The 15,918-nt window shown below is 35.2% G+C and overlaps 1 protein-coding gene across 4 annotated transcripts in view; it reads left to right on the forward strand.

The window, feature by feature from the left end:
* The window catches only part of DNAH7 (dynein axonemal heavy chain 7), a 220,506-nt gene that overhangs the window by 136,019 nt on the left and 68,569 nt on the right, over positions 1 to 15,918 (forward strand). For all 4 annotated transcript variants that reach the window (XM_074364244.1, XM_045511984.2, XM_074364246.1 and 1 more), the window contains exons 45-47: positions 1,126 to 1,306; positions 3,602 to 3,787; positions 6,648 to 6,811. In XM_074364244.1, the coding sequence (XP_074220345.1) occupies positions 1,126 to 1,306; positions 3,602 to 3,787; positions 6,648 to 6,811 (531 nt within the window). The remainder of the gene's footprint in view (positions 1 to 1,125; positions 1,307 to 3,601; positions 3,788 to 6,647; positions 6,812 to 15,918) is intronic.

Here is a 15,918-nt window from a genome sequence, read left to right on the forward strand (position 1 = left end):
ACTGGACTCTTCATTCAATCTGTTGTGGGATATATTGTTTTGATTGAAGTGTATGAATTAAATACAGCCTCATATAGATGTTTCATTGGACAAGGAAAGACCTAATGGAGTCCCAGGGAAGGGGACATGTCTTAGACCACATTTTGAAAACCACCCTTAACATATATTCTTTGTTGAGACAAGCAGCCTTTTTTGATGATCATATGAGAAACATTTATTTCATAAATGAAACAGTAAAAATTTTGGTTATTCCTTCAAAAAGCAACTATTACAGGATGTCTTTCAAACTCACACAATTTGAATCATTATACATATATATTATATGCTATATATGTTTTGGTCCATGATCTATTATGTTAATGATAAACTTTAGTGTTTTATTTATTTAGAGAGATAACATGGCTGATTCCATTTTCCAGACAGAAGTGAATTTAGATCCATCTTTTTCCCTACATAGTCCTTTTTATTACCAATATACATATTTATAAGATAGCTGGTTTTAGTTGAGAGCTTATTCTGAAAGTTTAAAAAAGTTAAATAGAAAGGAGGAATATCATTCTTAGATGTATTTAATAAACCTGAAAAAGAAAAAAAAATGAGTTGGGGGACAGAGGAAATTAGTGGACACACACAAAATGGTTTTAACTATTTTGAGATGAAAATAAAATAGTATCACTGACTATACTATTAACCCACAAAAAAATAAAACTTTAAAATGAAAGAGTAAAATGACATAGATAAATTACCCTTTTTCTCCTCATCACAATTAAGCCTTAACAAGTGAGGATGGTTTCCATAAACACTGTAATATTTACATGTATATGTGCTCATTCTCCTTTTCCAAAGTCACAAAAATTGACTCTGGCAACAATCAAATATTTTGGGTAAAAAAATTACTTATATGAAAAACTTATGTGTCTTCTATATCTTATTTTAATAGTCATGTTTTATGTGCTGGGATTAGGTTTGATTCTTAGATGAAATATAGAATATAGAAATCAGTATAGCTTGTAGATGAAGGTGTGTTTTGAGTTATAGTAAGGATATTAGAAAAGTAAACTCAGTAATAGAGAGTGAACTGGAATATTAAATGTGTATTTAATTTTCCAATTTTCCTTTTGGCAGAGTGGCAAAAATAGTAGCTCCCAAAAAGATAAAACTGGCTGCAGCTGAAGGGGAGCTGAAAATTGCCATGGATGGTCTCAGGAAGAAGCAATCAGCCCTTCGGGAAGTGCAGGACAAGCTGGACAAGCTTCAGGATACGCTTGAATTAAACAAACAGAAGAAGGCTGACTTGGAAAACCAGGTAGAGGATGATACAAATATGGGCAAACCCTGAGTTGTTCTAGATAAAAATGATGGTCACGCTGCAATTCTGTGTCCTTCCTGGTCAGGGGTTGATAAACAGTGGCCCAAGGGCCAAATCCACCACTGCCAGTTTCTGTATGGCCCACAAACTAATAATGGTCTTGACATTTTTAAATGATTACATGTTTAATGGTTATATAAGTATCTATATGATATCTTTGACCTTGTCTCTTGGCCCACGAAGTCTAAAATACTTACCTTCTTTCTGGTCCTTTGCCCCACCCAAAAGAAAACAAATTGCCAATCATCTCTGCCTTAGATTACTAGAATATTGAGCTAGGTTGCTTAAATCATTCCTCAAGTTATAAGTGAGGATGGAGAACCAAAATATTAAGTGACTCAGGTTGTGTAAGAGCTAATGGCAGAGCTGAGATTAGAACTCAATACTCAGAACCATACTATGTCCACTGAAAATGTTTTTAAGACTGAAAACATTGCTCTAACTTGGTGATACCATTTGCAAACATCAATTGCTGAAGTCCGATTATGTTCCAGAGAAAGAGTCAAAATATTTTATAGCAGTCGGTATTTATTGAGTAAGCATATTTTGTGCCACTGTTGTTCTGAGAGCAGTCTGTGTTATCTCATTGATTCTCAGAAAAGCCTTCTGAGGGAGGTAATCTTTCTGAACCATTTTGTAGCAGCTAAAGCACAGAAAAGTTAAGCAATTTACCCCTGGTCAATCCAGCTTCTAAGCTAAGATCCATACCCAGGCAATCTGACTCTAATAGCTATGCACTTCCCCACCATACTTGACTGCTTCTTTCTGTCAGATATGTGCACAGATTCTGCATTTGTACAATGTGTGACATTGTGCTAATCTTTAGAAATGCAACCTATTATTAAGCATGGTTTCCAAGTGATCAATTATAGTTTAAATAATAAAACTAATAGATGGGTATGTAGTTGCTCACTGTAAACATTTTTCAGCTCTGTTGTATGTTTGAAATTATTTATTTTCATAATAAAATGTTGGAAAATTATGGTAATGTAAAATGGTAAAATTATGGTAATATATGCATATATATGTACTAAAAATCTTTTGGAAGAGAAATTTTTGCTACAGTGTTTTCACTTGGTAGTTTCTGATGGCAACATTATTATAGTCCAAGACCTGATTCAACATTTTAATATTGTTGAAAGTAGAATGAGTGAAGAAACTAGGAAGCAAAAGATATTAAAAGAGGGAAAATTCAAAGAGAAAGGTTTTTATTTAGGAAGCAGCAAAAATATTACCAGTTACATATCTTTTGCGTTTTTAAAACTATCTTTAGATAAACTGATATAGTATTTTATCTTTTAATCTAAAAGCATTTATTTAATGTAAATATTAATAGCATAGGAAAAGGTATAGCCAAATTTTTGTTCTGAAATAATCAAAATGTCTCTGCTTTTATCAGTTATTTACTTCCTCTTTTCATGAAAACGATTTTATTTTGAACTTTAAGATAACCTTTACTTAATCTTGTCTTCTAAGAATAATGATGTTAAGTAACTTAAAATTAATCAAAATCATTCAGGTAGTCTACTGGAATATTGCTATTGCATGGGTTGAAATGGCTTCTCCCCCAGTTTGCCACCTTCATAATTACCCTCTCTTTTAAAAGAAAAAGTCATTATTTAATTATGTATAATCAAATTTGGTTGACAGTCTTATGCACAAAGTAGGCTCTCAGCTACTGATTGATGCCCTGATTTAAGGTTAATTGCAGGTGTCTGAGTAGGTTGGCACAATCTAACAACTTGAAAATTGTGCTTTGTAAGTAAGCATAAATTATCAAAACTTCTAAACATTTAACCTTTAAAATTATCATTAAATCAATCATAAGTTAAATGAGGGAAAATGTCCACAGAATATTTAAAAATAAAATGCATTTAGATTACTAAAATGGAGGGAAAACATCTATATTGGAAAGAGAATGTTCTTTATCACCTACCTAATTAAATTTCAGTGTCTCATAGTGTGGCTCATTTCCTTAAATAGAGCTATTCTTTGTGTTGTATGATAAATATCTGTTACGAATTTAATAAATTAAAGAAAAAGATTCTAAAAAGTTATGGGCTTTCCAGTCTTCTTGGTGAGATAGCTCACATTTTTCTTGTAGAGTGTTTAAAAAAAAATTCCAAGTGTATGTTTGTAATTAAAAAATTAATTTACCTCTAAGGGTAAAATCCCGTGGAATTTTTTCCTCCTACTTGTGGATGTTGATAAAAGTTTACTTTTATTTTTGAGGTTGACTTGTGCAGCAAAAAGCTAGAACGGGCTGAACAGTTGATCGGAGGTCTCGGGGGTGAGAAAACACGCTGGAGCCACACAGCCCTGGAGCTGGGGCAGCTGTACGTCAACCTGACGGGGGACATCCTCATTTCCTCAGGAGTTGTCGCTTACCTGGGAGCCTTCACGTCTAACTATCGACAGGTAGGGAGTACTAGTTGACCTCCAAGGTCTCTCTTCCTGACTCTCCCACTACAATCAACACTTCTCTTAGGGGATTTTGTTTGTTTGCTTGGAGTTTTTTGGTAAGTACAAGGAGAAAAAATATTTTTGAGTGATTTCTAGTTGTGTATTTTAGTTATTCTATAAATTTGTTCCGTAGCCAAAAAAAACCCCAGTATATTAAATACTCTTCTAAAATCTAATTGTTTTAGAAACAAAACAGATTTTCTTTAGAATGTAATTTGAAATGGTAGACCCTAAGAAGAAAATTGATAAAATTTTAGTTCTTAAACAAGTATAAAAGTAACAGGATGGGGAGGGGGGAGGGGAGGTGTGTTTAATCAATGGCTCTCTATGGGTCTCAGTAATAAATCATTTCCAAATCACTTCAGAAACTAAAACTTTATGGGAGGAAAAGGTGAGCCTGCCTAAAACCCGATTGATAAGTAACATCTTTCCTTAGAAAACAAATATCAAGCTCCTTGCTTTGAATTCCCACCCCTCTGACAGATTCTGCCTCAGTCTTCACAGACCCAACTCCTAACCCTACTTCTCCTCGCAGCTTTTTTTTTTCTTTCACTTTGCAGTCTCTTTCTCAGTGAGGCTCAGCATATCTTTAGCTCTCTTTAGGAAAATTGAACTAGAGTACAGCCCAGGACGTGAGCCTGGCAAGGCAGGAGAAGAGATCAAGAAAAATTAAAGGAACTAATAGGACAAGATTAAGGGTAATGAGAGTGAAGAGAAGAGAGAAATCTGCAGCTCCTGGTGTCAAACCCGAAGAGAGAGAGAGTGAATAAACTCACCTCTGTGAGGGTGCTTTAAGGGTTCCCAAGGCATTTGCTTACATGTCCCAGTTGAGCTCCACTTGATTTCAGGGCTTTCTCTTAAGTAGAGTTGATTCTTGGAGCTAGTGTTTTGGTTTGTTTGTTTGTTTTTAACCAATGTGGTTTAAAATCCTCACACTGATCATGCTTCCATCTTTAGTCCTTTGGCTTCTGAGAGCCCCTGTCCTGGTGCATGACCTTAACATTCTTCTTAGTTTTGTCTCTTCATTTGTGTCTTTGAACAACTGTCTGCAGTTACTGAAATCTTGTGATTCAAATAATTAACATTTGACAGGACACTATTTACCTAGAGATAGACTTGTTTGCTCGACAGTCTCAGGAACTGAGGCTTATAAAGACTGAGAAAATTGCTCAGAGCCACACGATTGGTTAATGACAGAGCAGGAATGAGACTCATCCTAATTTAGCGCTCTTTCTACTCTTCTCCATCAACTTGGAACGATGGAAGAAGTAGCTACAGACCCCCCGACTCTCCTCTCTTGGTTCCTATAACACTGCTGTGTGTGCACTGGCTCCTGTGTTGTGTTCCAGGGCCACGCAGGGTATATCCGCCAGTCCCACTCCTCCCAACCCAGCCCTCTCTGCAGACTCCTTCTGAGGCACTGCAGCTTGCTGACTCCCCAGTCCCCTGCTTCTACCCTATTGGGAGCTGCCAGTCACACCTCCACACAAATGCTTCAAGGGAGCATCGAGGTCCAGAACTGAGACTCTGGAGTTTACTGACAGAAGCCAGGCAACACTCAGCTGGACACAGGATACAACCCAAGCTCATAGCTCCTTCTGTGAACCCCGTCCACCCCTGATTCAAGCAGATGTACCATCCCATCCCATCTCATCCCTGAAGGCTTGAAGGCAGTTTTATCCCTTTCTTGTTTCACTATAGCAACCTAGGCTTTTACTTAACTGGTCTCTAATGTCATTGTTTCTTCCTGTAAATGCATTCTCTGAATCCTACTCTGTAATTGTCTCTCTTTTATCTGTTTCTCTTGGGTCAGGACAGTTGGCAATTTATACCCCATCAAAAATTTTCTGTTCAATTCTAGTCATAACGGTTATAGTGGCAACTTCAATGCTCTGCCCAGATCCCCACCTGGCTTCCTGTGCTTTCACGTCTGACAACCAGCACCTGTGGCTCTTTTTTTGGCTGACTTCCCTTGGGCACTTACAACTCACTTTGTCCAGTGCTTGGAGAGCTAAAATTGCATGAGAATTTACTTCCCTCTGGGGTAGACCTTCATGAATGACTGACAGAGGTGAGAGTGTGAGAGTCTGTCTCCCTTCCTTCTGTCTGCAACAATCCAAAGAATAACTTCCACTTCCAGTAGGATCACCTTACAGACCTTTGGTTGATCCCTCATCTTTACTGGCTTCTTCCTGGTCCTTGTACTGCTTCCCCTGGCTTCCCTTCCTTAATAAATCATTTCACATGAACCTTCATGCCAGACTCTACTGGTGGGAAACCCGAGTAAGACAAAGACCTTTCAACAATCTTCATCTTTTCTAACATCAAAGTCTCTGGATACCAAGAGCCCTTAGTAAGTAGCTAGGTCTCCTCCCTCCAAGCTGGAGTCTGAGTAGTTGTCACTTACTCATCAACTCCTTCGTAGAATTTCTGGTTCTCTTCACAGTACAACGTAGAAAACTCCAATTCTCTTGCCATAACTGAGCCCGCAGTATTCAGTTCTAATGCCCATGCCAGTCTCCAAAACAAAATCCTACAGTGTTGTAAGAACATACAAACCCTGGAGTTGAATTAATTTGAACTTTCTAAGAAGCCTTTTCCCTACCAATAATCAAAGTCAGCACGGCTTTGATGGTGGTTGGTATTTTAAGCAAGGTGACACCGTTAATAGTCAGTCTATGATAAACAGAAATCATTTTTGAGGTAGAGTTTCAACAATGGTTCGTTGACTCAAAGTGTTAATTGAGAAGTTTACAAAGTATCTGTTTGGTAATGTCCAGCCTCATTTTTATATCTTTCTGTGTATGGCTTAAAGAACCAAACCAAGGAGTGGACAAATTTGTGCAAAGGAAGAGATATCCCGTGCTCCGATGATTATTCCCTTATGGGTATCCTGGGAGAAGCAGTGACAATTCGAGCCTGGAACATTGCTGGGTTGCCCTCTGACTCATTTTCCATTGATAATGGGATCATCATAATGTAAGGAAAATATTTTTCTTATGAACCATCTCTGTTAATCAGTGGATTTATTTATTTGTGCACCTTTTTAACACTTAAAGCTAGTGAAGTTTTATAGTATTAAAATTTTTTACTTACTTTATTAGCTGAATTAAATATGAATAATCACTTCCTTCTCCAGCTAATACTGGAATAGTTGAGTATTGGAGACAGTATTAAACAAACCAAAAACCCCAGATGGCTTTTGCTTAATTTTTAATCAATTTTTAGCAAATAGAGTAAAACCCTTCCATAAGTAAGTGAAGTCCCAAATTTTTATTCCCATAAAATACAGAGTATTGTTATTGTAGGTTGATAAACATGCAAGAGTGAGTTCTGGGTATGAGGCCAACTTAAATGATATGGATACATTTCTGGGTCCCAGGCTGATTTGCACGTTTAAAACAGTGGTATGATTCCTGGAATCTCCTGGTTAGTAGAGAAATCCCATGGAGATTGGGCTGGGAGTGTACTGGAGGCTCATCCAACCTTGTCTTACCTCCCAGAAGCCAACAAGTTCAGTCTGGCCCAGTGTGAGGATGATCATTAATTGTGTGATTTTCAAGGTCACATTACCATGGGCCTTCTATCACAGGGTCTGTCTTCTTGGAGGTCTTAGCATGTTAGGTAAATCATCAGTAGGAAACATTCAGTTCTCTGTTACGTGCCTATTTTTATTAGTTGCTTACTACTGAAAAAGTAATTGAGATAGTAGTACTTAATTGAAAGTAAAAATGGTTGAGGCATGTCAATTTTTTTAAATAAAATTAACCACTATGTGTAAAAACCAGTTATTCTTCAATTTTTATAGGTGATATTTATGAAACTTATTCTATAAATTAAGACTCTGGTAAACAAATTTATTTACTGCTCAACACATGGTCCTGACATATGGATTTCTTTAGCATTTATTTACTGAACTGTTCTAAAAGGCTTTGAAGCATGTGCAGTTTGAATATAACATAAAAAAAGTTAACATCTGATGAGAACACCTAGGGATGTTAAAGGGATAGTTACTACTAGGTGCTTGAGGCAAGCAAATCCTTACAGTTGGGTGCTGAATGAAGTTCACAACTTTCCAGTAACTAAGGTAAAAAAGAAGGGGGAGGGTATAGCTTAAATAGTAGAGCACATGCTTAGCATACATGAAGTCCTGGGTTCAATCCCCAGTACCTCCTCTAAAAATAAATAAATAAACCTAATTACCACCCCTCCCCAAAACAAACAAACAAACAAACAAAAACTAGGTCACACAGTTCTCAATTTTTAATCAAGCAAATTTTCCTTAGGGAAACAAACTTTTTCAGGAACTAAGCTTACCTTTAATTATTTCATTGATTTCGAGGACTAAAATTAAGCACTGGGTACTGTGCTCTGATAATCTAAATTAATTCAGAAGAAAAAGCGTAGACTCTAGATAAATGATAAATACGTGCATTAGTTTGCATATAACACAGATTTTTAAGTGCCATTTAAGACACACAGGATGATAGCTAGTTTGTATTTTAATTACTTAACGAGTAGGCAGCATACAGTTTGCGTGGACATTTAATCTGATAATACACATTAGACGTTAACATACATGGGAGGCTTCTGAAAGTTTAGAAGTCCACCTTTTGGGACCCTCCTACACTGTTGGGCGAATGTACATTGGTGCAGCCAAGATGGAAAGCTCTATGGAGGTTCCTCAAAAAATTAGGAGTAGAATTATCGTATGTCCAGCCATTCCACTTCTGGGTATTTATCTGAAGAAAACAAAAACACTAGTTCATAAAGGTATATGCACCCCTGTGTTCATCACAGCACTATAGCCAAGATAGAGAATCAACCTAAGTGTCCGTCAACAGATGAATGGGTAAAGATGTGGTATACATATACAACGAAATACTACTCAGCCATTCGTTAAAGAGGGCAAAATCTTTCCAGGTGCGACAACGTAGATGGAATTTGAGGGTATTATGCTAAGTGAAATAAGTCAGATGGAAAAACACAAATACTGTATGAATTCACTCATATGTGAAATATGAAATAAATAAATAGAAAAGTAAGTAATAAGCCAAACAAAACAAAAGCAAACATGTAGATAGAGGAGGGTAGTGGTAACCAGAGGGGCAAGGGTGTTGGGGGAGGGGAGAGGGTGAAAGGGGTAAAGGGGGTCAGCTGTATGGTGATGAATGGAAACTAAGCCATTGGCAGTGAACATGCTGTAGTGTATACAGAAGTCAAAATAGAGTACACTGTACACATAATAATAATAGAATTTTATTTTTAAAATTTCAATAGAAAAAAAAATAAGTCCACCTTTTACTTTTACTTTTGTCCAACTGGACCAATTAACTTCAACCTAAGAAAGAGTCTGATTTTTGTTGTTTTTGTCATTGTTGCTATTGTTTTCCTCTCAGAAAAAAAAGCTTTGCTCTTCTTGAGCAATTGTGAGTATATTTGGTCATGTCCCACATAGTGGGAGTTATGTCTTTATTGTGTTTTCATTTGCAGTTCACGTGCCTTTGGTCTCCCTAGCAGGACATCTATAACTATTCCTGTAACTCCATCTATTCAGTGGAGACTAAACTGCTTCTTATTTTCTAGCAGAAAACGTACCCTTTTTGGGGGGTCCAGTTATATTTCAATAATACTGGAACTGTTGATAAATATTTCTGCTTTTAAGATTCCAGATCTTTCAGTGATTATTTTTCAAGATAAATTTCCATTGCAGATTGAGGTAGAAAATGGTTTTAATGAGCCATAACCCCTACATATTTGCTACTTGTTTGTAAATGTGTTGAAATATTAGCAACCTTACTTAAGAAGGAAATATTAACGTTTTTCATTCTTGGGGGATTTTTTTTTTTGGCAATAATTTTGGTAACCTTATACTGAGAGGTTTTGGTAAATAAGTTAAGGTGATCACTTTGACCTATCAGGTAAGTATCTTATTTTCTTGCTAGTGTGTGCTTCCATTCCCCGGAGATACTTACTGGATAATCATAATACCTAATGTGGAGCACTTACTAAGGACTTGATTCTGTGCCAAGTGCTTTTCACATATTATTTCAGCTGAGGGAGGAGTTTATTTAGGGAACTGGAAGAATATATAAAATTTGGTCAAGTTAGAATATAATTAACTTTTGGAGCTACTGACACTTCAGTGTCCTTGCCTAATCAGAATTTCAAGGGCTAGTGGTAACGTTAAATGTAATTGGATTCTACCGGAACATTTCACAGAGAAAGCAGTGTGAGGGTTGTTTAACAATTTGGTAAGTAGATCAGACCTATATCTAATATAACTATCTTTTAAATGTCTTTAAGTTTTCATGTCTATAACCATCAGATAAATTAGGATTATTTCAGCAGCAGTAATAACTGAGAACACCCACCTTTCTTTGTCTGCTTTTACATCAGTGTGTGTGTAAAAGGTAAATAACAGAACTCTTTGAAAAGCACTACTGCTACTATATTCAAATTCTGTCCTGTGCAGACTACAGTGAAAATGTATTATCATGTTAGAAATCTGTACTTTTTGAACACCCAAAAGAACACCAAATATTAATCCTCTCTAGACAATTACAAAAGAACAAACACTATCAAAACCTGGAATGCTGGGCGCAATAAAAATTCAGTTTCCATTTGGGAACCACTGGTTTTGAAGCATTTTTGGATTCAAGAACATTTGGTGGAGAAAATAAGAGAGAAGACTGTGTAAAGAAAAACATTGTCTTTGTCAAAAAATAATGCAAAATCATGGTGTAGAGGAGGTAAATAATAAATACAATACTTGTTCATTTCAAATTTGGGAATTATATTCATCCAAAGAGTGAAGCTATTTACAACAATGTTTGTTGCATATAGAGCTCCACAATAATTGTCGGTGTGTGTGTATACACACACACATACATACATATACATACATACACTTGTTAACATATATGTATACTTCTTAACATATATGTATACTTATAAAACAATTATATATATATATACACACACAAGTGTGTGTGTATGTACATTCTTTTCTACCTACCCTGAGGATTATCTCCTGGAAATTTTTTTCTATGAAAGCTCTAATCTTCAAAAGCAAAGACTGTAAACTGAAGCCACAATATTGTCTTGTTTTTGAATGAAAAAAATGTTGTATTAAAGGTGTTGTTTGGGGGAAATAAATTTGATGCAGTTGTTCACGGGGTATTGAACACTGTGTGTGTAAATACATATATTATATATAGTATTTTGTATAAGTAAATCTATACATTTATAGAGAGAGAGGGACAAAATGAGAGCAGGAGAGAGAGAGAGAGAATGGATATCTGGTTGTGCCAGGACAACTTGTTTGAAAACATTCTCCTCTTTCCATTGCATCTTTGTTGAAAGTCGGTTGTTTATACACAAGTGGGGACATTGTCTGCCATTCTATTTTCTGAAAGACACTGTGTAGAATAGAATTCTTTTCTTTCTTAAATGTTTGTTAGACATGACCAAAGAAATGATTTGTGCCTGGAATTGTCTTTGTTGAAAGAGCTTGCCTATGAGTTCAATTTTGAAATACTGACAGGATTATTCAAGTTATCTACTTACACTCAAATGGGTTTTGGTAGTTCCTGTCTTTTAAGATTTAGGTCCATTTCAACAGCTTGTCAAGTGTATGGGCGTAGAGGTGTTTGTGGTGTTCCTTCATCATCCTTTTGATGTCGACAGGGTCTGTGATAACCTCCTCTAGAATTCTTGATATTGGTAATTTATACCTTCTTTGTTTAGCTAAAGTTTGATAAATTTTGTTGATCCTATCTGAGAACAAGCCTTTCATTTGATCACTTTTCTCCATTTTTGGTTTTCAATTTCATTAATTTCTGGTTTAATATTTATTGTTTCTTTTCTTTTGCTTTCTTTTGACCTAAATTGCTCTTCTTTCTCTGCTTTCATAAAATGGAAGCTTAGGTTATTGATTTTAGATTTTTCTTCTTTTCTAGGCTATGCATTTAATGCTGTACATTTTCCATTATGTGCTACTTTAACTGCATAGCACATTTCAATATGGTATATTTTCATTTCTTTTAAAATATTTTCTAATTTCTCTTGAGACTTTTTTTTTCAACCATGGATTATTTTTTTTAAAAGTATTAACTTCCAAATACTTGAGAATTTTTAAGGTTTCTTTGTGTTATTTGTTTTTTCAATTTTTAATTTAATTCCTTTATGTTCAGAGAACATACATTTCCTGAATCTAATTGCTTTAAATTTGTTGCAGTTTGTTTTATGGCATAAATATGGTCTATGTGAATGTTCCATGTGAAAAATGTGTTACTGAATGGACTGTTCTTTAAATGTCAGTTAGGTTGAGTTCTTTGAGAGTGTTTGCATCTTCCACATCCTACTAGTATTCTGTCTACCTGTTGTCTCTTCATTTCTATCAGTTTTAGCTTTATGTATTTTGAAGCCCACTTCTTAGATGCCTACACATTTAAGACTGTTACGTATTCTTGATGAATTGACCCTTTTATCATTATATAATGTCCCTTTATATTCCTGACAATTTTTATTGTTCTGAAATCTCCTTTTTACTGATGTTACCATAGCCAGTCCAGCTTTCTTTTGATTTGTTTATGCGTGGTGTGTGTGTGTGTGTGTGTGTGTGTGTGTGTGTGTGTGTGTGTGTGTATATATACATACACGGTATATATATATATATATACACCATATATATATATGGTGTGTGTGTGTGTGTGTGTATATATATATATATATATATATATATATATATATATATATATATATGGTATATATATTTATATACCATCAGTTTACTTTCTTTAACATTTTTTATTGATTTATAATCATTTTATAATGTGTCAAATTCCAGTGTAGAGAACAATTTTTCAGTTATACATGAACATATATATATATTCATTGTCACATTTTTTTCTCTGTTAGCTACCATAAGATCTTGTGTATATTTCCCTGTGCTATACAGTATAATCTTGATTATCTATTCTATAATTTTGAAATCCCATCTATCCCTTCCCACCTTCAGCCCCCTTGGCAACCACAAGTTTGTATTATATGTCTATGAGTCTGTTTCTGTTTTGTATTTATGCTTTGCTTGTTTGTTTTTGTTGTTGTTGTTTTTAGATTCCACATATGAGTGATCTCATATGGTATTTTTATTTCTTTCTGGCTTACTTCACTTAGAATGACATTCTCTAGGAGCATCCATGTTGCTGCAAATGGTGTTATGTTGTTGGTTTTTATGGCTGAGTAGTATTCCATTGTATAAATATACCACATCTTCTTTATCCAGTCATCTGTTGATGGATATTTAGGCTGTCTCCATGTCTTGGCTATCGTAAACAGTGCTGCTGTGAACATTGGGGTACAGGTGTCAGTTTACTTTTAATATAAGTATGCTGGTGTATTTAAAGTGGGTACCTTGTAGACAGCATACAATTAAGCTTTGTATTTTTTCCAGTCTGACAATCCTTCAGTTAGTAAATTTAGACAACTTTATACCTGATGTGGTTGATATCATTAAATTTTGATCTACTACTTTATTATTTTTCTGTTTTCACATCTGATTTTTGTTGCCCTGTTCTTTTGAAAGTATTTGAATAATCTACCATTTTAGTATCTCATTTTGTATATTTTTTACTATAATACTGTGCATTATTTTTAGTACAAATTTTCACAATCTCCCTAGAGATGTTTTACCACTTCAATTAAAATGTAGAAGCCTTTTAACCATACAGGTCCTCTTTACCTCCCCTAATTATGGTGCAGCAGTCATATATATTAAGTCTGCATACATTGAAACACTTTTTCCCTGCCCTACTCACAATGTTAATATTTTGTCTCAGTAGTTGTATATATTTTAAAGAACTTAAGAGGGGGAAACAACCTATTATATTTACCATTTTTTTGCTCTTTTAATTCTAAAATTCACTGTGATATCATTTACTTAAGGGTGAAGAACTTTAGCATCTGTTTAGAGCAAATCTGCTGGCAAAGTTTTTTTTTAGTTTCTTTCATTTGAGAATGTCTTTATTTTGCCTTTATTCTTGAGAGATGGTTTTGGTGGATAGGGAATTCTGGGTTGACAGTTCTTTTCTTTCAACACTTTAAATATGTTCTGTTTTCTGATTCCATGATATCTGATGTAAAAGCTTCAGTCTTCTGAATAATTGTTATCTATATCATTTTCCCCTGCATTTAAAAATATTTTTTCAAATCTTTGGTTTTCAGAAGGTTGATTATAATGAAGCTAAGTGTAGGTGGTTTGTTTTTGTGTGTGTATGTGAAGTTCTAAATTTATATGTTTCACTGTCTTTGGGAAAGTATTAACGATTATTTTTTCTTTTTAAATATGTGTTCTGCACCAATCTCTTTCTCCTTCTTTCTGGGCCCCAATGACATGAATGTTAAATTTTTCAATATTTTCTCACAAGTCTTTGAGATTCTGTTCTTTTTTTTTTCCAATATTTTTCTCTTTAGTTTTCAGAGTAGGTTATTTTTGTTCATCTGTCACCAAGTTCACTGACTGTTTCCTATGTTGTCGCCTTTCTGCTATTGAGTCCTTACCATGAAAATTTTATTTAGTTCTAAAGTTTCCATTTGGTTCTTTTTGTACTTTCTATTTCTCTGCTGAGAACACCTCTCCTTCCATTTATTTCAAAAACATTCACCTTTACCAAATGCAAGGTGGTTATAATAACTGCTTTAAAGATTTATGGGTTTTTTCCTGGTAACAATAACATCTTGCTTTCTCTTTGAGAATTAGTCACATTCTTACTCTTTGTATTCAAGTAATTTTGGATTGAAACCTGAGCCGACTGTGACACCCCTCAGACTGTAAGCACAACAGAGGCCCTTTTCCCAGCTCTTCTCTCTGGAGAGATGGGTTTTTCACTCAGTGTTTTAGGTGACTGCACCGCCACTGCTCTGCCATGGTAATAAAAACAGTTCTGTGGCTGGAGTTGACCTGGGAGTAGGAACAAAAGGGAAAACAGAGATCCCTGGCTCTCTGGCTCACACATGCTCATTTCCTCAGTCTTCTAGTTTGAGTTTTTGCTACCTGTGCCTGCCACACAGTTCTGCCATTAGGCCTGTTCTCAGACCAAGGCCAGAGGATAACAAGGGAAAAACACACAAGAAACTCACCACTCTGTATTGGTCATTCCTCAAGTTTTAACGTTCCTCCAGTTCACTTGTTGTTACTTTTTAGAATCTGCAAGTAGTTGATTTTTGTATTTCACCCAGAAGTTTTCATTGTAATCAGTGGCAGAGATCGCCTGTAACAGACTTAGCTCCGCTTGGTCAACACCAGAAGTCCTTTCCTCTGATTTGGAGATGTTCTTTGGACAGGTATTGCCTGTGCAGGATAATCTGTTATAAAATGTCCATTTTTTGAAAGAGTTAACTTGTATGGTGTTTGTCAGATTTTTTTTGCTATTTTCTTTTCAGCAGATAATTATATGCAAACTTTATTTGATGCAGGGAAAGAGGGTAAAGAAAAATCAGCATGGACCCTTCCCTCAAAAAACACACAGTTTAGTTGGGTGATGCAGTTAAGAAACTATAGAATTACCTTAATAGAATATTATCATTATATGAAAGTACCATAAATGTAGTATGGATGAATGGCTAAAGAAGTTCAGAGAGAAAAGAAATCAAGATATGCTTTGTTGGCTGCATAGCATTTGAGTTGACCTTGAAACATGAGTAGTACTTGAACATGAAACACTGGGGGAGGAAGTGCATTTTGGATAAAGAAACAGCATGAATGTGGGTATTGTGGCTAAAAAGTGTGGAAGCAACAGAAGGAAGAGTGAGTCATTCAATTTCTTTATGGAAGCATAAATGCTATCTATTGCTCACATAAATCCTCCCGATTTAAAAATATTTCTGAAATGTAGCAGAATGAAACTTTTACATATTTATAAGTTTTGTTCCTTTCTAATTTCCCTCTCTTTCCTTTTAGTTTCTTATGGATATGATTCTCTTTTTATTAATTGGCTGCATCTAAGATATTATACTACTCTTTTGATCTCATTTCTTCCTAAATGAATTATGTTCCCCCTCCCTGGCAAATTCATATGTTGAAG

The sequence above is a fragment of the Camelus bactrianus genome, chromosome 5, assembly GCF_048773025.1.
Source record: "Camelus bactrianus isolate YW-2024 breed Bactrian camel chromosome 5, ASM4877302v1, whole genome shotgun sequence".
Classification (NCBI taxonomy): Eukaryota; Metazoa; Chordata; class Mammalia; order Artiodactyla; family Camelidae; genus Camelus; species Camelus bactrianus.